This window comes from Quercus suber, unplaced genomic scaffold (assembly GCF_002906115.3).
Source record: "Quercus suber isolate HL8 unplaced genomic scaffold, Cork oak 2.0 scaffold_83, whole genome shotgun sequence".
In the NCBI taxonomy this organism is placed as follows: Eukaryota; Viridiplantae; Streptophyta; class Magnoliopsida; order Fagales; family Fagaceae; genus Quercus; species Quercus suber.
The window spans coordinates 38,721-61,696 of record NW_027069548.1 but is presented as its reverse complement, the minus strand read 5'-3'; the positions used below and the strand labels follow the sequence as shown (position 1 = coordinate 61,696).

Below are 22,976 nucleotides of genomic sequence, written 5' to 3'. Positions count from 1 at the left end.
TAAGGACGACCCTTGGATTTTTATTTTTCTTTGCTATTTGCTGTTCCAAGTGGGAGATGTTATCAGTAGTGAGTCCCACTTATGAGTTCTAGTGGTTGTGCTTGTGTTTGAGGATGTTTGGTTTAGCTTGGGGAGGCTGAGTGGTGATAGTGTCTGTTTGAATCAATCCTTTGTTTAAGAGTTCGATAATAAGGCTAATAAGCTAATCCTAGCATGAACCTAAGCCAGCTCAACAAAAAAAAAAAAAGTAGGAGAAGGTACAACCATCACAAAATGAATACTGTGAAGTGCAAATACAGATTCCTCATTTGAGAGGAGTCTTGAACTTTTAGTGGACTGAAGATTTTGTCCATAACCCAGTTCAAAATAGTCCAATATCTAGTTTAACCATCATTTTTCATCGAGGAAGTGAACAAAGGGCAATAAATCCAAGTTAAAGTCTCAAAAGATACCAATACTATAAGGCTTGGCTATTACTTGCAACTAAAACCAACATGTTAACAATACCACCACAGTCAGTTTTAGGTAATATTATCAGTTTACTAAAAAAGTAGGATATCCCAAGATAGTGGGGAAATGAAAATCCCCATTTTCTCACAAGCATGCTTCACAACCCACTTAGTGACTTTTAGAAATATTATAGTGCTTTATCTCAACATCAACAAAGTATGTTTGGTGAAGCTACTAAGAAGGAATGACCCTATCTTCGTGCTATAGGTGTTCCAGCATGCACATACTCCTTTAAAGCTATAATATTTCTCATAAGCTTAGAGGTTGATTTCTTCCTTTACATTTTGTGAATTCTTTTTTGGTGGCTTTCAACCTTTGTAAGCGTGAATGCGTGTGATTTAGATCGACACATCAGAGAAGTATGATTCAAACTAATCACAAGTTAAAATGGAAACAATGTTTGTCAAAGTCAGCTGTAATCCATTCTCCAAACTAAATATATTTCACATGTAAGTACAAGAAGACCCAGATTTTGAGGACCTACAAAATGGAGTATTTCTATAGAACTATAAGATAATGGAGTTGGAAGTAGGGTTGGCTTGCTTAAGGCCATGCCCTCTCCCTAGAATCTAATTGTGGAACCAATGAAGCAAATCTATATGTGCTTGTCTTTATATCTTTTTTTCCCAAACAAAGGGTATAGTCACGATCTACAGGCTTGTCTTTGTGAGACGTAAGTTTACATACCCTTAGCAGCTATGAGCAAAGAATTGCAGACTTTGAGGAACAAAATTCTTGTCTTGTGTAAACTAGCCAGTAAGAAATATAATCCAAATAGATGTAGATGTCAGCTTGCCTTCTCAGTTAGAATTGTGACAAGCTCAGACCGAGCCTTTTCCAGAGCACTAGACAAATTCTCAGGCTTCCTCCCACCTGCCTGAGCAAAATTAGGCCTGCCACCCCCTCCACCGCTGCACAACTTAGCTATAGGTCCTATGAACTTCCCTGCCTGTATTCCTAAATCAACCACTCCAGGAGTGAATGCAGCAACCAAACTAACCTTCCCTTCACCTGGACATGAGCCCAATACCACAGCTGCTGGATCTTGTAGTGCATCCACCAGATACTCAGCTGCACTTCTTAGTGAATCGGCATCGGTATCATCCATGCACTCAACTAATACCCTGGTATAAAAAAATTTCAAAGAAAATAAAAATGAAATTCATGACAAAGCCTTCTTTTTTATATATTATTCTTTTTAATTTGAGAGGGGGGGGGGATTTGAGGAATTCACCATAGACGTACAACGTATGGAGGCAGATACTTGCCTTATCTTATTTGAAGCTCCCACTGGGAATGCATTGCTTGCAATAATTGATGCTTTGTATTCTGCTGCTTTAGCCCGCAAAGTAGAAACTTCATTTCTTGCCATCCGTAACTCCTCTAAGAGATTTTCTACCCTGGTTGTTACATCTTCAGCTTTGACCTACAAAAAGAAACTTCAAAATATTTTACAAACTCTTGTTCTATTCACAAAGGGATGTTTTAAGCAGGGAAAACATTCAAAAACTGGGGAAAAAAAGAGAAGATAACAAAATTCCAATCCACAGAATCCCTGGTACAATAAATTACAATGAGAGAAGTGAAGAGAGAGGATAGGGGTAAGTTTTATGTTTAATATCAAGAGAATAGAAGGACACATACTTTGAGAGTAGAACATAGATTTTTCATATGGTAATCTCTAGCATTGACATATTCAATGAAAGCTTCACCAGCCACGGCTTCTATACGTCTGATTCCAGATGCAATACCCTGCTCTGAGATTATTTTGAAGCCACGAATTTCAGAGGTATTGCTGACATGGGTTCCTCCACAAAGTTCCATAGATACACCAGGGACCTCTACAACACGTACCTATAACACATCAAAGGATTAGAAAAAACTAAACTAATCAACCGTTTTGTATTACATGTCAAATATTTTTGGATGTGCAAAATGTCCTGTTGAATGTTGAAATAAAGACTTCAGAGTTTTTGGGTATAAAATTTATAGTAAACAGATATTATAGAAGAAGACATTAGAGAGACAATCACTTAAAAAGAGTGTTGAAGAAATTCACGAGGAAGGGAAAAAAAATGTCCTTGCCAAAAAGCAATGCTTCTGTTTAGAATCCTGACTGTTGATACTGTGTCATCAGGCTCATTTATTGATATTAAACTGGTAAGACAGATCAATTTGACATTGTCTAATTGAAATATGAAGAAAAACTAAACCAAGCTCAAGGACTAGTCTCAGATTATTTTTTTAAATGTCCTAAGATGTCAGGCTTTCTCAAGTACATTCCTAATATGACATTTATGGAAGAAGCTCAGTAGAACTAGTACACAGGTAAGCCATTAATGTTGGCAACAGTTTGTAATTAAAACTTTGAAGAAATGAATTCAAACCTGTTCCCCATATTTTTCCCCAAACATTGCAATAGCCCCAGCTTTTTTTGCTTCAGCAAGAAGCATGACTTTAGTTTGAAGAATTGTTGCAGCCCCAATCCAACTGTTGACTAATCCTTCAATTTCCACAAGCTCACTGTCAAGAAGTGGTCGGTGGAAGTTGAAATCAAACCTGAGACGATCAAAAGCAACCAAGGAACCCGCTTGTGATGTTTCCTGGCCTACAACTTTCTTAAGTGCAGCTTGTAGCAAATGAGTAGCAGTATGATGAACCTGCAAAATACCAAAGAATTTTAGATATCAAGAGCCCCTCCAAAATATGAAGATTGTGTAATAAACTTCACAATTTTGGGGAAAGAAAAGGTTAAACCCAAGCCTGTACCTGAGCCCGCTGTCTCAGTTTTGGATCTACTGCTGCTTCCACTTCTCTACCGACCTCTAGAACTCCCTCTCTAATAGTACCCTTATGAACATATATGTTACCAAAAGATTTTTGAACATCTTTTATCTCCACAACAGCTTTCTGTAGGTTTTCACCATCGTTAAAATATAGAAAACCATTATCTCCAATTTGACCACCTGATTCAGCATAAAATGGAGTCTTGTTCAGCAAAACTTCTACATCACTTCCTTCAGAAACCTGTATCACCGGGCTCCCGTTCACCAGTAGGCTTTCCACTACTGCTTTAGCATAAAGGGAGTTATATCCAAGAAATTCAGTGTCAGCTACATTTTCAGCAAGATCTGCACCATTTCCAACATCAAGTTTTACAGCACTATGCGCAGCCTGAGATTGACGCCTTTGGTTCTCCATTTCAATATCAAAACCATTCATATCTATACTTGCCCCACGTTCTTCAGCCACTTCTTTTGTTATCTCAACTGGAAACCCATATGTGTCATACAAAAGAAAAGCATCTTTGCCAGATAAGCAAGGTGCAGTTCCATTTTCTTTTGCACGTGATAATGCATCAACGAGCATTTCATCCAGCAACTTTTCTCCTCTTTCCAACGTCTGTACGAAACGAAGTTCTTCCCTCTTTAACTCCTCAAGAATGCGGGGTGACCTGTCTTTTACATCCACATCAATATGGGTGCTTAATTCTATCACTTTTTCTGCAATGACTGGTAAAAATGCTCCTTCAAGGTTACCCCTACCATCCCCCTTTATTCCAAGCAACCTGCCAGTACGGACAGCCCTTCTGATAAGCCTACGAACTACATAGCCTCTACCAATATTCGATGGGAACACCCCATCTGATATGAGATATACAATTGCACGCAAATGATCTCCTATAATCTGACAAGTAAATAAAGGAGTCATGCACATTTGTCACAAAAGAGAAATAAGTTTTATGTTGAAACAAGAACTAAAAATATTTTGCAGTTGCTGAAAAAATGGCATACTTTAAGGTTCATCTTTATATGATCATCAGCAAGAGCATACGACACATTGGCTAATTCGGAGGTCTTCTCTATAATGGGATAAATCAAGTCAGTCTCATAATTGCTTGAAACCTGCACAAAAAACATGATTGTTAGTTTTGAAGCATATGGCATGATACTTGTCTGCTATGCATGTGCAATGTTGGTAAGAAGCTATGTTGAAAATTGATTCTCCCTCTGAGTCAGTAATTGCATTGACATGATGAGAAAGAATGTAGTGCATTATTTCTGCGATGAGGCAAGCCAATGAATACCTTCTGAAGGATACGAGCCACACGCTCTAGGCCAAGCCCAGTGTCTATATTCCTCTGTTTTAAGGGTTCAAGTGAACCATCCTCCTTTTTGTTGTATTGCATGAAAACCAGATTATAGAATTCTATGAACCTAGTATCATCTCCAAGATCCTGCAAATTTAAAACATCCAATCATTTAAATTATAAAAGAGAGAGAGAGAGGTAAAGACACATTAACTAAATCATCACATTTCACCACTCAGGGAAAACAAAAGACAAAAAGAAGACGTGTAGGAGCTATAAATTGAACTAGAATCACTAGGACTTATCCAAAACGCACAGTGTCTAGAATTCCTCTTTCAGGATGGAAATCATAATAAATCTCTGAGCATGGACCACAGGGACCAGTAACTCCACTGGTCCAGAAGTTGTCATCTTCACCCATCCTCTTTATACGCTCTGTAGGAACCCCCACCTGATGCAAGATCCATGTTTATAGAGTTCAGATAATCGTAATGGCACTTGATTATATTCATTTATTTTTTCAAGTTTTATCGTGAAATAATTTATGGAAAACTGCCTTATATAGAAGACAAGTTCATATAAAAAGAATGATTCAAGGTCTCATATGCAAGTTCAGGACTAAAGTTCATGTGAATATGTTGCCATTTATAAGACCGCTCACATTCAGCACAACAAAAACAATAGCAACAAGACTTTATTGTGTCTCCTTGCAGAAAGATACAGATTTAGACACATAAAGATGTACATGGAAGAGTATATGTATACAAAAGAAAAATGTAAGTGCATAAGTAGTGAAAACTGAATACGAGGTAATCAAACATGCAAATTAACATATAACTAGTTATGAGCTTTTGTTTGGCAGACCTCATCATGCCAGATTTCAAAAGCTTCATCATCATTTTCATAAACACTAATCCATAGTCTGTTGGCTGGCAATCCAAATCTGTAAGCAAAATTATCATGTAATTAGTAAGTTTCTTGCCTAGCAAAACAAAATACAAGGACAAAATATACTAAATTTTCTTTTTTTCTTTTTTATCAAAAAAATAATAAATAAATGACCATAGACCCCCTCTCTCTCTGGCACGCATGCACACACATGCAAGTAGCCTGGATAATGTTTTTGTTGCCTTCAGCCTAACAACTAGAACTTTTGCTTCAAGCAAGGAGAAGAATGTATAAATATAAATTACAGGCCCAATTACAGCACAAAACTTTATGCTTACTCTATGGTTGAAAGCTCCCACGCCCATTTAATTGCTTCCTTCTTGAAGTAGTCTCCAAAACTGAAGTTTCCAAGCATCTCAAAGAATGTATGATGTCGAGCTGTTCGCCCTACATTCTCCACATCATTGGTACGTATGCACCTTTGTGCAGTTGTAGCACGAGGTACCTCTCTGGGAACCTGAACAGGATATTCAAAAGTTGTGAAAAAAAAAAAATTTAATTAAAAAGCACTATTCAAGAGTCTTTCATGCCATCTAAAGCATATTCTTAGAGTTAATTCACCTTCCGAGATAATGCCTTTATTTATGATTTCACTGGAAATATTTAACAAACTTGCCATAGTTTTAACAATAACTTTTTGCTATACCTTTCCAAGGAATATAGGCTTAAATTGAAGCATTCCTGCAATTGTCAGTAGAACCGTTGGATCATCTGGCACTAGAGAAGCACTTGGAAGAACCTTGTGACCACGGGAAGCATAAAAACTAAGAAATCGATGGCGAATAGAATCCCCACTTACAGGGAGATCCTTGGATGTATCCCCAATCAGTTCCTCACTCCTGGGCTGTATTGATGCTGAAAAGTCATATGGTAAATTCCACAATCTTGAAGTCAGAAACTGAAGGAGAATTTATAAGCTCTTAATAAAAGGTTATACACTTGAATACAGAAACCTGACGTACTGCTCATGCTGAATTGCATGCGACGTGCTACTCTTAGATCACAATGACCACTGGGAAAAATACTAGGAGAAAAAAGGGTAATGGTTCTTGTAAAAAGACCTGCATAATAACAAAGATCATTATTTTCTGAAGAGCATATCACAATGGTTCAAAGTTCATGTCAATATTTTTATAATGTAGCATAACAAATTATTCAAAGTGAAAGAATTATAAAGCGTAAAAGTAAATTCGTAACAATCAAGCAAGGAAAGTGAAGATACACTGTTAATAGAGAGAAATTCTACAAAGACTATAAAGTATGGCCACATGATTTGCATCCTAAATGTCATGGCCATGCCAACACTTAATACAGTGACAGAAGTCACTCAAGAAACATAACAAGGCAGCTCATAGGAAAATGTTTCAGAATTATCTGTAAGCCCAAAGGAGGGACCTAATACAGGCTTGTGAAAGTTAAACTGAAGTAACAGAAAGTATTAAAAGAACAGAAACAAAGCAAAGCCTTCAGCTCAAAAATCTCCATAATCCAATAGGAGCTATTGAAGATAGAAAACTTAATAGTACAACAGGAAAATGACAGAAAAAATTTATACTTTAAATCCTATTTATATTCCTAGTAACTTAGTAAGTCCTATCAAACAAGTGTAATCCTTAAAAACTTCACCCCTTCATTATTAGGCTGCAGACTGCAAAACCCAAGTAACTTCCCTAAAACAGTAAAACTGAGCCCCAACACCTCCCCCCCACCCCCCAAAAAAAAAAATTAAATAACAAAATTTCTCTTCAGCTTCTTTTCAGATTTTCATTCATCCTTCAAAGTCCAAACTAAGAATCTGGTTTTTTTTTTTTTTTTTTTTTATATGAATATATTAATTAACTACTTTTCTATAAATATTTTTTTAAATTTATTATGAATATATTAATTAACTACTTTTCTATAAATTTATACTGGGAACAATATAAAGTTTACATAAGAGAAATCCCCAATCTTAACAAACATTGGCATAGCATAAAATTTGTAGAGCAGCAATTTAAAAATATGGCAAAAGACAAAAAATTTTGGGAAAAAAATGGTATTATTAAAGAACTAAAAATAGCACAAAACTCTTTGAGTGAACGAGTAATTCACAGTTTTTGGTCAAGTGGGTCTGCCACAAATGAATCAAATTGAAGGTGAAAGCTCAGTTATTACACTGAAAAGCTATAATTGGAATTGTCTATAATCGAAGTAAGAGAATAATAAAAGCAGAGTTGGAGAAGAAAGTACCAGTCGAAAGCGCAAGTTTTCTGTTGGGAAATGGGATAAGAGTCTTGCCTCCATGGCTGCTGTGCAGGGAGTGTGGGAGCTTCAGGCTTTTCATGGCTCTCTCTCTCTCTCTGGTTTTGGCTTTGATTTTCAAATGGGCGTTTATATACGTTGGTGTGGCACCAGCGGATAAGCCCATTTTGAGAGGTACACATTTTTAGAGCTAATTCAGACTCACCCACAGACAGAGAATTAGAGCTAACACAAACTTGCCCACAGACAGACAGAAAGCGAACTAGTTAGGGTATTTTTGGTAACGGGGTTTTCTCTTAATTTTTTGTTTTTAAAAATAATTTTTTATTTTTAAAACTAAAAAACTTATTTGACAATTCAAAATGGATAGAAAACAAAAACTGTTCACAAAACTCAATTTAAGAAGAAAACTAAAAACATGCAAAATGTTATTTTTAATTTCTAATTTTTAGAAGTCAATAAAAACATACATTTAATTTAATGAATCTATCTCATTTAATAAGTTAGCATTAGAGTTTAAATCCTATTAATAACATATTTTAGTTTTTTTTTTCAAAAAACTATCTCTTTAATTTCAACTAATCAAACATGTTTTTTATTTCAAAAATACAAGAAAATTTTTTTTTTCTTTATATTTCCCAAAACAAGTTTTTGAAAATAAAAAGAAAAACCGTAACCAAACATAACCTTAAGTTGCTAAAATTTAATACAATTGCACCAAGGTGGACTGAAAGAGACTGAATGGACGAAACTGGACTAAAGTGGATTGAAAGGGACCTAAATAGGCAGAATAGACCAAATTGGACCAAAATAGATATGGGAACATATCATACAATATTTGGCCATTAGAGGGAGCATATGACCAACAAATGCATCCAAATATAATTTAACATTTAATTCCTAAGTGAAACCTAGTCCTCAACACCCACAAGATTAAAAGGAATCTCAAAATTGTTATTCAATTGATGATGCTTTGCCCTTTAAATTGAAGAGTTTATATTTACTTATATATTTTAGGAAAGAAACAATAAATCCAAAAAAATAACTGAAAATATATTTTTTATTTTCAAAGAAACTCAACACTATATTGTTTTTCATGAAAATACATAAAAATGAAAAATTACATAACTTTTTTCCTAGTTACAATCTAACAAATTATACTGCTTTAATGTGTGTATATTATGCAGTGACAATGAGGTATATGAGAGAAAATATTGTGATATCCAAACATTTAAGAAATACGGTAGAGAATCATAATGCCTACAACATCTACTACTACAATTAGTTATCAAATAAATTTTTTTTTTGGTCTTGTTTAAAGGGCATTAGATCTTTGATTATCATGGTATCATGTGTTTAAATATTCCTTTTAATGGATTTTTCTTGCATTTGATTATGTTGTACTTTTTTGCTGGCAGGCATGAGACTAGCATTCTTGCTAATTCATGGGTTGCAATTTCCAGCATGGTTAGACAGAGGCCACGACTTTTGCTGTTTGTGGTTTTGTGTAATTATGTAGTCCCTGATGAATAACTTAAATTTCTTGGTTTATTTAGAATCATTATGGTATGGTTATATGTAATTATATAGTCCCCTTACATCGACTTCTTGGTTTATTTAGATGGTTTATTTAGAATCATTATGGAAGTGGTTTTGTATAATTCTAAAGTCCCTGACAAACTTCTAGGCTTATTTAGAATCTTTATAAATATCCATAGTCTAGACTCAGAAGAAATTTATGATTATGATTGACATGAATGTTTCAATTTATGTTGAATTTTCTATTATATTCTACCTATGTAAAAGATGTGTTAAAAGCTTGACCCTTCCATCTGCCTTGATTGAAAGAAAAAAAATTATTTTTAAAGTAGTTTTAATGCTGTCACAGCTAAACACCTTGTAGTCATTGTAGCTTTAGATTCTTAAGTATGACTAATTGACATCTTTGACACGTTAGATTAACTACGATGCTATTTTCAATGCCATTTAGCTCTTCGATTATCATGGTATTTTGTGTTTAAATATTCCTTTTAATTTATTTTTCTTGTATTTGGTTATGTAGTACTTTTTTTTGTTAATGTATTTTTGTTGACAGGAATGAGACTAGTTTTATTATTTTGAGAGGTCACATTTTTAGAGCTAATTCAAACTTACCAATATGGACAAAGAGAAAGAGAGCTAGTTAAATTATTCAAATTTAACATAATTTGGAACAATCTATTTTTTTTAATAATAAGATTGGATTAATTGGATTAAGAAGAGATACAAACCTATCTTTTTAGAGCTAATCCAAACTTATCTTTTTCCGTTTCTATCTTTTTCAATTCTTAAGTAAGTACACCAAATTCTCTCAAAAAAAAAATAGAGAAAAAAAAAAAGTAAGTGCATCAAATGGACCGAAGTGGATTGAGTAGACTAAAATAGACCAAATAAATCGAAATGGACCGAAACAAACCCAATGGTACTGAAATGGATATGAGAACATGATCATACAATATTTGAAGTTTTTTTTTAAGATGAAATATGTGAAGTTTTGAACATTAGAGAGAGCATATAACCAACAAATGCATCCAAATATAATTTAACATGTAATTCCTAATTGAAGCCTAGTCCTCAACATCCGCAATATCAAAATGAATCTCAAAATGGTTATTCAATTGATGATGCTTTACCATTTAAATTGAAGAATTTATATTTACTTATATATTTTAGGAAAGAAACAATAAATCCAAAAAATAATAAAAATACATTTTTATTTAAAAGAAACTCAACACTATATTGTTTTTCATGAAAAATTACTGACTTTTTTTTTTTTCTAGTTACAATCTAAGAGCATTCAATATGATGGTTATAAAAATTTTAGTTCTTAGTAACTCAAAAACCTACATTATCTATTTTTACTACCCACTTTACAATACACCCAAGTACTCAACATCAATAGTTCTATTTTTTTTTTTTTACCACTTCATTTAAATATTATTTATTATTATTATTTTCTAGTCTTTCCTCCACCCAAGTACCCTAGATATTGTAGGGTTCAGAATCCCCCCCAATGAAACTACGAATGTTGTTTTCGGTTGCAGAGTCAGAGTGAAGAGAGATGGACAAGGGTGTTAGGAATATGAAATAGTTGTTGCAATAATTGTTGTAATCCCTTTATTTAGTTAGTTAGTTGAGATTAGAATGAGTTAGTTAGGATTTGAGCATATCATTTAACATATGATTTAATTCATAGAGCACATGTTGAATTAGCTAGTCAATTATCTTGAGCCTTGTGGGCCAATGAGATTAGAACTAGTCTCCTATAAATACATAATTGTAATTTAACATTAGATAGGAATTGAAGAATAAACCATTGCTTAGTGCATCTTCCTCTCCTAATCTCATTCTTTCTTAATCTCTCTCTCAATATTTCTCTATGGAGGGTGACTATCTTGAATTAAGTCAATTTTCCTACAATTCCCATCAATTCTCCTATATTATCCATCCCCATTAGGAACCACCAGGTTCCTAACAATCGGTATTAGAGCCGTTGATCTTGAATGTGACCGAAGAGAATTTTGGAAAGAATTACGGCAAATGGTGAACAAAGTTTCAGAGGATTTCAAGGTTTTGTACGAATCTCACAATGCCGTTGTAGAGAAGGTTAAGGCCTTAGCTGAATCTAATAAGGCCATGAATGAAGAGCTCTCAAGATTGCAATTATTAAATGACAAACAAATGGGTTAAACATGAGTCAACAATGAGAAAGAATTTTGCAATATTATAAGAAACATTGCTTAGTTACAATAAAAATAGAAATGAACTAGTCTGCTGTTTAAGCAACAACATTATCTTTACATGAGAAAATAAAATACAAATCTACACAGCCATTTTACATACAGATCACATCCCATCTTGTGATTTTTTAGCTAAATTATAAAATTTGAATATGCACAACCATTTTACATAAAGACCACAACCCAAGTTCTGATTTTTTCTAACAAAATATAAACTATGAATCAAGGTCACATCCCAAGTTCTGATTTCTCATTTGCCTTTCTTCATCAACAAAGTCCACCAAATTGTAAAGCTTCATTCATTATTTTGAAGAGATATATATATATATATATAACAACACACTATTACAAAATAAGCCTATTACATCAAGTGTTAATACAACAAAATTAGTAAGTGGTATTAGACATAATATCACATCTAAAAATTAAAAGTCATTGAATTGTAACTTAAAAATAGTAAATTATTACATTAATAATAATTAGTTGTAATAATTTATAATTTTCAGTTGCAATAGAGATTTTAATTAAATTGAATTTAGAAATTTTTTTGGAAGAACTTAAATTGAAGAAATCAATTTTTTTAATAACTTAAATTGAAGAAACCATTGTAATAATTTGATACCAATTATATATTTTGCGATATATTATAATAGAAATTTCAAAGAGATGGCTTATTGCAACAAATTTAACATTGCAATAACTAAAATATCAATTATTTTACAATCTATTGCAATGACAAACATGAAGCTGCAATGAATATATTATTATGATGATCTAATTCCAATTATTTTACAATCTATTGTAAGAAAAAAAATGAAAAATTAACTATTGCAATAAATATACCGTTGCAATAATTTGAACCCAAATTATTTATGTTAATTCTCTACAATTTATTCGATATTCGAAGTAATTGCCAATTGCTACAAGATATTCGAAGTAATAAATAGTTTATTGAATAGCAAATATATTATTATATCAAAATTTTGATTAAAATATTTAAAGTTTATTGCAACAAAATTTTTTTGTAGCACAACTTATTACCTCAAAATTTATTGCAAAACTTCAGCATAAACTATTGCAATGACTTCGATGTTATTGCAACGTTTTTTTTTTTTTTTTTTTTTTTTTTTTGTAATAAACATTTCTTGTTGTAATGATTAAGCTGCAGAGTTGAGGCTAAAGTGGAATGAGAGCTGAGGCTGAGTAATGGCATTTGATACCATTTTCAAGGGTTGAGAGGACGATGAAGCCATTATCTATCTCATACAAAAGTAGATGAGCAAGGCAAGAGGCTGAGAGGTGTCTAATGGAGAGTGGAAAGTGTGGGGTATGTAGTGTAGGGTTAGTGGCTAAGTGGAGATATTCAGGGTGTAAGCTAGTGATTTTTTTTATAAAGAGTGGAATATATATATATATATATATAGAGAGAGAGAGAGAGAGAGAGAGAGAGAGAGAGCACCAACCAATTTGGATAGCTCAGTTCTAAAGAGAATGACACAAAAATCTTGTTTAGCAAGTCTTTTTTTTTTTTTTTTTCCTTAGCAAGGGTGTTTTTACCTTTATTTCTTCTTGTGTTAGGTAAACTTTTGTTAATAAAATTAAGGTCTAGATGTGCTCTTTCTCCTCTCTCTATAGGCTAGCTCACTTCATCTAAAATGTTCCCCATTTAATGAGTTCTACATCTATTGTTAGGGAAAAGAGTCACGTGAGGAAAGAAGAGAGGAACGGATGGTCAAAATGAAAGCTTATTGTATCAAGCCCAATGCCTCCATTAGTGCCACATCTTCAAGAAATTCTTCAAGATCAGCCACATCTTCACTGTCATTTGCATCTTCACTGTCAAGGGTAGTTTTTGTTGATTCAACAACCTGAAACTTGTTACTTGTTCCTTTAAAAAGCTTAACTCCTCTTCCTCATGTTCTCGAGACCCTCTCGACTACCTTCATAGTTAAAGATATTATCAAAATAGAACAATTTCATATAGTGGTTTTGATGAACCATTAAAATTAAAAAAAAAAAAAAAAAAAAAACCTATGAAAGCATGAGACTAATCGTGAGATACATACTCATTATCGTAATGGAATCCAGACAAACTGCCAACTTCTTTTAAAGCTGCCCTCCAAATCTGCACCTTGCCAATGTTATCCTTGAAATTTTTTTCATGTTCAGCTAATTCTACCCTAAACTTTCCCTCTTGGTTACGTACTTCTGATGGATCTATTCCATAAAAAACTGGTAAAACCAATTGGTTAAGATTTTTCCTACACTCAAGAATCCAAACAAGTTCGTCCAAACACCATTTGGAAGATGCATAATTTTCAGAGAACACAATAACCGAAATCATTGACCTTTTGATGGTTTTGAGAAGTTCCTCTGAAATTTTTTCTCCCCTCCGAAGTTTATCATCCATGAAGGTGTAAATGTCTTTGTCACACAAAGTTCTATATAAATGGCCTGTAAAACCGTAGCGGGTATCTTCACCTCTGAAGCTCAAGAAGACATCATACTCCCACCGGTGAGTGGAAGTCATTGAGGTCTACATACGAGCAGAAGATTGAGAAGGTCAAAGATGCGATAAAATGAATATTATAAGAAATGAGCGAACACAAGGGGGGAAAAAAAAGAACAGGAAGTGGCTTACCATTTTTTTTGATGACTGGAGCCTGGAGGTTGAAGGTGGTGGCTGTGTGGTAGCTTCAATATCACAGGGGACGAATACCACAACCACGTACTATAATTTTCTTGCTTTTCTGAAACTCACAATGTTCGAATCTAATGTCTTTTCTATTTGATTTCCGAACCAAAGTTAGGCCTGCAAAAATATGTAAATGACTTGTACAAACCCACCAAGACGTGTAGTTTTATGTGAATTTCTCACCAAGAATGCCCTTTTGGGAGCTTCCGTCCTTTTACTGGTAGTTAAATAAATGATAAATAACAAGATAAATGGAGATAATCAAAAATGTAAATTTTAAATTTGACTAAAATTCATTTAAGTTATTTAATTTTATTTTTATTCAATTAAATCTTCTAAATTTTAAAATTTTAAAAGATTCGGTATTTTTAAAGTAAAACTCACAACTTTCTTTTTACTGCATATAATCAACCACTTCAATTAGTTGCGATAGTTGTAAATCAAAGTTATAAATTTGGTTTCATTTCACTCTAAAATCCAACACCAAAAAATCAAGGAAAAAGGAAAAGATAAGAAGAGAAGAGAAATTGAAAAGAGGCTCACAGTGATGAATGCGCGTGATGCTTCACCTTGAGAGAATTGCTTTTGCAGTCTTGTTTGTTTAGAGGATCTGTGGAGATGGCCTTTAGTAAAACTTTTTGAGTTTTTCTTTGTTTAAATCAGACTATTATATCTGCTCCCAGTTTGTTTACCACACCATTCCAAAGAACAAGATGAAATGATGTAATAAAAGTGGGAGAATGAAAAGCTAGCCAATTACATGGGGTAGGAAAATTCTTGGAAGCTTTAATCTTTTTCAAATGCCCCTAACATCTATATTTATTTACAAAAGAACTAAATTGTTTTAGCCAATAGTTTTTAGACATGGCGAAACGGGTTAGAATTTTCTGACCCGACCTGAAAAATACCCGACCCGAACTCTATTTTTTTTGACCCGAAGCAAAAACGGGTTGACCCGTGACCCAACCTATATTTTTTGCGGGTCAACCCGACCTGACCCGCGACCCGACCCAAACTCGAAACATTTTTTTAAAACTTTTTTTTTTGGTAAAAAAAAAAAAAAAAGTAAAATTAAGATAATATAGGAAACAATTGATATATTTACATAACTACATGTAAATTAATTGAAAAGTAAATAGTTGAGCATTCTGTAATGAATAAAAAATTTTAGATATCAAATAGTAAAGTACATGACAAGATAATCTAGTTACAGTAGAATTAAAATCATAGATTTAAAATTGTAGACATCTTTGAGAAACATTCACAAGTGTGAAAATAGTAAAGTCAAAGTATCAAATTAGCATAAATTATGAATGCTTAGACCTATTTTTTTAACAATTTATGTCCAAAATAAACGGTTTTTCAAAATAAATTATGATATTTCCTGGAGTGTGTGTTGTTTAACAATGATATGATATTCATAAAAGAGACCATATATAAATAAGTAAGCAATCAAATTTTAATGCATATATCAATTGAAATAGAGTGCCAACCACAATTGATAATAGATTATAAAATTAATTTTCAAGATTGTAAATTTCTTATATGTTTTTATTCTTTATCAAATAAGTTATCCAATAAGTCATTTGTAATGTTGTTTTATATTTTGGAATGTTGATATTGTGTAGAAATAAAACTTGTGTATTTGTTTTACTTATCTTGTATTATTTTGTTTTAGATAGCAATGTTAGGATTTGCATAATTTTAAAATTATTGAATAAGTATTAATAAGTTTAACTGAGTTCATTCTTAATATAAGTGATGAATTCAAAATAATGCATTTTATATCAAGTAATTTGTTGCATAACTTTCCAAATGACAAATACATGTTGTTTTCTTAAAAAAAAAAAAAAAATTCATGAGAAAAATACGGGTCAACCCGACCCGACCCGCAACCCGATTGACCCGAACCTGTTTTTAACCCGCTTAAAATGACCCGTAACCCGTTTGACCTGTAACCCGCTTGACTCGACCCGAACCCAACCTGACCCGCCTATTTTGCCATGTCTAATAGTTTTGCTGTTTCCACCAACTTTAGTTGAAATCTCGTGTGTCTTCAGTTGTTCAAGAAGATAAAAAAGTGAGAAAATGACATAACAAATTACTCTAAAGTTTTGTTTACTTTTCTCACGATGCATAGAGTACAGTCCATTTCTTGGTGGATAGATAAACATAGAATGCCATTATTATTTATCAAAAATCGAATAAATTCCATGAACATAACTGGATGTTTAGGTATACTGCCAACTAGATTCAAAACTTTCTTAAACTGATTAATTTGATCCCTAATATCAAATTAGTCCCTAAATATTGTTTTAAAAAATGACAAAGTGGCCTAATAGTATTTAGGGACTAAGTTGAATTTACGTACCAAATTAACCAGTTTTGAAAACTTTTAGATTTGGTTAGCATTAACTCAAACTTCAGAATATGTTAATAAAATTTACCGAATTTATGGCTATTGACATCTTTATATTTGTGTGTTTTGGACAAGTTTATATTTTATAAGCTTTTATTTTTTTTTATTTTTTTTACATGATATATTTTAGCACACTATTAAACTAATTTTTTTTTGGCAAAAGGTTGAGGCAGGTTCGCTAGCTGTGAAAGGCATTGGGATGTATAAGCAGAAGAATGGTAAAGGTGAGGAAACGAGTAGGAAAGGGAGTAAAGTAGGTATATCCTTCTTCCACGAAACTTTCTTGGTGCAGCTGCAATTATTGATTATTCAATCTAGCACTAGCAGTGCCACGCTTGGAAAGGAAAGACTACAAATAATAATTTTCTGACCACGCGCAATGCAGTACAAACAAATGAAACAATATTTTAAGTTTCTCAAAAGATAGAAACAGCGAATCGATCATTAAAAAAATTAGAAACAGGGAATCACTTTTCTTCCTCATCCAACAGCATGTAATGCACGTTGGAAGCAACATCCTTATTTCTTTCCATAGTTTTGCTACAGATTTTTATCTTTATTTTTCACAAAAAAAAAAAAAAACTAATGTATTTTTAATTTTTTTTTTTTACAAAAAAACTCGCTTCAATATTTTCACAATAAATTTTAAGTGACAGGTTATTATTAAAGAGCAAAAAAGTAACTTTCATGATAAGTTTAAATAATAATCAATAATAACTACCTACTTAATTTGTTGTAAAAATATTATAAATGTAATACTTATAAAATAACTAAAGTAATTTTAATTTAATACCGATAAGGCTACTACTTTTTTGCCCCTTAACGATGACTGATGAGGAATCCCATTCTTTTATTTTCTATAAAAATCGAGTACCAAGGTAGACTTTTTATGAGATTACCGTACCAAGGTATACTTAATTGGGGAATTTGCCTCTTTTTTATTTATATATAATTTATTTAAGACAATGCATGGCTTTTTGAACCCAAGTCTACTACTAGCTTACAGTTGGCTTGCACTACCTAAGAAATTGATAAAATATAAATAACACTAACTTTGATGAGAATTTGTGTGAGTTTATTCGGGTGACATTGCAAAATCTAACAAAGATTAGTAAGAAATCTCACAAGTCAATGAGAAATGATCAAAGTTGAGTTTTTATTTTTTACATTTATTGTTAGAACCTTATCAAAACCGAATTAGCTAGAAGATAAAGAAGTAATACAATGAAAAGATTATAGGGGCAATAATAATCATTATAGCATTAGAAAATGATAAATTTGTCATGTAATAATATATGACTATAGCTCGGTTTGGATTCAGCTTATTCACGTCTAAGTTTTCAGTTTGTGCCTTTTTATTTTTTTTAACTGTACTTTCAGCAAAATAAGTTGTATCCAAACGGACTCTATATAAAAAAATTAAATTATTTTTCAAGTGCATTTATGCTTACAGAATTATATTACTAAAATTTGAGACAATTGTTTCATCAAAATAAGTTTTTCAAAACTAAAATCCATGAAATCCTATTTAAAATCTATTATAAATAATGAAATTAAATGGATTTGTCTTATAATCATTTGATGAAAAGTAGATGTCCGAACATTAGCTCGTGCGAAAATTAATGTCTATTTTAACATAAGAATTACTTTTTCTAGTTTACATATTCATGTTTCAAAATACTCTATATCAGATTATCTATTTTACATTACATTTCATTAAAATATCATTTTTTTCTTAATTTTTTTTAAATTATTTTTCTTTCTTCACACATAGCGATCATCACCTACCCTTTTCCTTCATTCTCAATACATGTAAAATAATAATAAAACACTAAACACAAATAAATAGTACTAGCGTAAATTTACATAATTACTTTAGCAATTTTTTTTTTTTAATTTATAGAATTTTGCATGACTTGATGTGGGTGAATTTTGGTATTTTTTTTTTTTTGAGAATCAAGACAATAAAATATTATTAGCTTAGGCCACTCAAATCAGCCATGTAAACAGAGTTAAGATCTGGTGGTATTTCTTCCATCCAGATTGACAAATCAGGAGTAGAGGATGCTCGTCGAGCTAATGCATGTGCCAAACTATTACAATGTCTCCTAACATGAGATAAACTAATCAATGAGAACCGAGCCATGAGCATATGAATGTCTGCAAGTAAGTGACCATAGTGAGCCAGAGAATTGCCACCCTTCGCCAAAGATTTGATTAGCACTTCAGAGTCCCCTTCAAGAGTGATGTTGTCAAAGCCGAGTTCAAATGTTAAAAAATTGTATAAAAAAATTGGAAAAAAATTGATAATGACATGGCTGCTGATGTGGCTCAATGGTAGCGTAGCAACATTAAATGCTACGCTTCAGCTTTTAGTAATATATAGATTAAGAAATAGACGGTACACTATGCATTGTTAGAAAAGTAAACAAAGTTTAGAGTAATTTGCCATGTCATTTTCCCACTTTTTCTCTTTTTGAAAAACTGAAGACGCGCGAGATTTCTACTGAATTTGGTGGAAATTTCGTGGAAACTGCATAACTATTGACATAGGTCTTTGTTTTCAGCAGGAAAGTAAGAAAAATTGAGCTGAAAATGCACCGCAAGTGTAGTACTTTACACCTATTTCAGGTCTTTGAGGTTGCAAGTCAAAACCACTTAGACTTTTTTAAATAATATTTATTTAATTTTTTAATTAAATTTTTTTAGTTAAAACTCTTGATTTTTGTTTTTTTAATATAAAATTTTTATATTTAGGTTTGTTAAGGGCACTCAAATCACTATCAGTATTTATATAATTGAAAAATAACTACATTGTAGCCAATTAATACCAATTTCTGGGGGCAAAGAGGTGATAATAGAAAGATTCATTGGGTGAAGTGGTCGGAACTTTGTAAGCCCAAGACGCAGGGAGGTATGGGGTTCAAAGATTTGTCTCTATTCAATGATGCGCTCTTGGCCAAACAAATTTGGCGTTTGCTCCATGACAAGTCGTCTCTATTTTACCGTGTGTTCAAGGCAAAATTCTTCCCAATACATCAGTTATGGAGGCCAAAATTCCAGCCAACTCTTCGTATGCTTGGAAGAGTATTATGAAGGGTAGGAATGTGATCAAACGAGGAGCAAAATGGAGGATTGGATCAGGCAGGTTTGTTCCTATTTGGGGTGAGAATTGGCTGCCCAACTCATATCACCCTAAGGTTTTATCACCACGGGTTGAAGGGAGGGGAGTAAGGTTGGTGGCTGATTTAATTAATTAGGACACTAAGGAGTGGAAGGTGAATGTCATTGATAATTTGTTCTATGACTTTGAAGCAGCCCTTATTAAAAATATGCCCCTTTGTCGATCCATACAGGATGATGTCCTCATTTGGCCTTTTAACCCCGATGGAGTCTATTCTGTCAAATCCGGGTACAGATATCTTCATGAGCAACAGCAACACTGCCTGCCTGGACCTTCAGACAATTCGGTGCTCACGCCTCTTTGGAAGAAAATTTGGGGACTTCAAGTTCCAAATAAAGTCAAGCACCTGGCTTGGAAGGCTTGTAAGGATTCATTGCCAACCAAGACTAATCTGATCCGCAGAAAGGTCATTACTGAGGGCTATTGTGATGTTTGCAAATTACAGCAGGAGGATGTGGTTCATGCATTGTTCCTTTGCCCAGCTTTGCAACCCGTTTGGAGGTCTCGAACTCAATGGAATCACAGCACGCTTCAAGCGTGCTCCTCTTTCACTGATATTTTTGAACTCATTTTTGCAGGTAATAAGGAACCCGATCTTTTTACGGCTGTGCTATGGACACTTTGGAACAGGAGGAATAATTTGCGCTTGGGCAAGCCTGCACTCTCACTTGGTCAGGTGGTTGAATTTGCTCAAGACCGAATCCTGGAGCGAGCTTCTTGCAACATTAGCTTTCAACAACCTCAACCCCATCAGGTAGCAGCTTGGCAGGCACCGGTTCAAGATGCTTATAAAGTCAACTTCGATGGTGCGATTTTTGCTGAACAGGGACTTGCTGGTTTGGGCGTTGTGATCCGTAATGACCATGGACTAATCATGGCTTCTCTTATTCAGCAAATACCTCTTCCCGGTTCAGTTATAGAGGTGGAAGTCTTGGCAGCACGGAAAGCATTGGAGCTTACACTTGAACTCGGCTTTGACAACATCACTCTTGAAGGGGACTCTGAAGTGCTAATCAAATCTTTGGCGAAGGGTGGCAATTCTCTGGCTCACTATGGTCACTTACTTGCAGACATTCATATGCTCATGGCTCGGTTCTCATTGATTAGTTTATCTCATGTTAGGAGACATTGTAATAGTTTGGCACATGCATTAGCTCGACGAGCATCCTCTACTCCTGATTTGTCAATCTGGATGGAAGAAATACCACCAGATCTTAACTCTGTTTACATGGCTGATTTGAGTGGCCTAAGCTAATAATATTTTATTGTCTTNAACTTGAAACTTGAAACTAATCAAACTCTAATCTAGAAAATCATATTTATTATCAAAACTAAAAGGAAAAAGTTCTTCAGTAATAATAGAAATATATAAGAAAAAAAGATGAAAATTTTCAAAATATATTTTTTTTTTGACATTTCATTTAACATTATTTATAAATAATATATATATATATATATAAAGGTCTTTAAATGCTTATATTCTTCACACACCATGACTTTTAAAATCTAATGAAAAGTTCTAAGAATTTAACTCTCATTTAATGCCTCTATTATGTTATGAAAATCAACAGCCAGTAAAATATGATAATAGTAAGAAACGTTATAAATGAGAACATGAAAAAACTAATTAGCCACTATTATTATGGAATAGATGTCTTTTTTTATGCATCTAAGAAAATGAAATGTATAGGGTTTACTTATTAAGGTATATGTAAAGATTCGCGTTAAAAAAATATGTAAAGGTTTTTTGAAAAAAAAAAGTATATGTAAGGTTTTTATTAACTTAAAAGACAATGAAAAACCAATTTTTAATTACTACAACCGTCGCTACTCTATAAATCACACACAACACTATATTCAATATCCTAAACAACATATTTAGGCCATTTTAGATATACACCACCATATTCAACTTATAAATTACAACCCAAATCAATCATACAATTACACAATCAAAGCATGAACATGTAACATGTATTACCTTCTGAATTATTGCTTGGAATTTTCACAATTATTGAAAGAGAATCTCCAAATTTAATTTTTAGAAAACATCAAGACAAGGTGAATTTTATTCTTTTTAACTTCCATAGAAAAAAAAGTATTACGCACATAATTTCAACCCTTATAGAAAAGAAGGTTTACATGTAGCATGCAAAACGTGTTTAATTGACTTAGAGATGTAAAAATTAGTCAACCAACTACAGTAGAATTAAGGTTTCAAATTTTAAATAAAACAATTCTACAATAATAATAAAAAAATATTTTGTGATAAATATGATTATGAAATGCATTACTTTTCATTAAATTAGTTCAAATTACAAAATAATAATAATAATAATGAGATCACCATAAAAAATAATCACGCGCAACGCGCGGGTCTGCGACTAGTGGATAGATAATACACGTGGACCATGGTTGTAAATCTTGGAGCAATCTAATCAGAAAAGAGAGAACAAACTATTGGGATCAGTATGATTCACTAGTGCCGCCCTTTTTTTTCTCTCTAGGTTCCCTTCGTGAACGCTACTGGTGAAAACCTTCTTGCCAGGGGCGTAGCCAGGAATAAATACTTGGGGGGTCGGGTTGTAACAGATATATACTAAATATAATTCTTAATTTTATTGAATAAAAAATTATCAACTTTCATATATCATCATATACTTGAACATGTTGGGAATTCAACCGAAATTCCAAACCTGTGAGAAACAAAAAAATAGAGAAAACAAAATGCTAAAAGAAAAACAATCACACGCACAAGACAGTATTTACGCGGTTTGGTAATATGCCTACGTCCACGGAGTTGCAGAAATTTCACTATCATCAAAGAAAATTACAATGTGCAGCTACAGTATGACTCAAAAATTAACCTGAAAAGAATTTTAAAAAATAAAATTCTAATTAGAAATTTTTTCCTTAGTTATATGGATATTATTCATACTCAAGAAAAAATAAAAATTTCACTATAATTTAAACAATCAAACCCATCAATCATCATCATTCCTATTATTAAAATTTTCCTGTATTTTAATTTTTTTTAATACAACTTTAATTAATAATAACCCAAAGGCTTAAACAAAAACAAAAATTAAACAAGGATTTGTACACAACAT

At 32.7% G+C, this 22,976-nt stretch overlaps 1 protein-coding gene and 1 long non-coding RNA gene across 3 annotated transcripts; both read right to left on the bottom strand.

Moving 5' to 3' along the window:
* Positions 1 to 861: 861 nt before the first annotated feature.
* Positions 862 to 8,011, bottom strand: LOC112036357 (alanine--tRNA ligase, chloroplastic/mitochondrial). Of its 2 annotated transcripts, none has more exons than XM_024069167.2 (13): positions 7,778 to 8,011; positions 6,502 to 6,609; positions 6,195 to 6,403; positions 5,827 to 6,005; positions 5,465 to 5,543; positions 4,917 to 5,051; positions 4,598 to 4,747; positions 4,305 to 4,415; positions 3,280 to 4,197; positions 2,898 to 3,170; positions 2,155 to 2,364; positions 1,779 to 1,936; positions 862 to 1,634 (listed from the first exon to the last, which is right to left on the bottom strand). In XM_024069167.2, the coding sequence occupies exons 1-13, from the start codon at positions 7,953 to 7,955 to the stop codon at positions 1,298 to 1,300; spliced, it is 3,045 nt and encodes a 1,014-aa protein (XP_023924935.2). In that variant the 5' UTR covers positions 7,956 to 8,011; the 3' UTR covers positions 862 to 1,297. The 2 variants fall into 2 exon arrangements, with proteins under 2 accessions (XP_023924935.2, XP_065629993.1); XM_065773921.1 differs by having other exon boundaries at positions 6,511 to 6,609; positions 7,778 to 8,010.
* Positions 8,012 to 13,584: 5,573 nt separating this feature from the next.
* On the bottom strand, positions 13,585 to 14,964 carry LOC136067735 (uncharacterized). Its single transcript, XR_010629142.1, has 3 exons — positions 14,807 to 14,964; positions 14,210 to 14,380; positions 13,585 to 14,104 (listed from the first exon to the last, which is right to left on the bottom strand). It is a non-coding gene; the product is annotated as an uncharacterized LOC136067735 (long non-coding RNA).
* Positions 14,965 to 22,976: the final 8,012 nt, after the last annotated feature.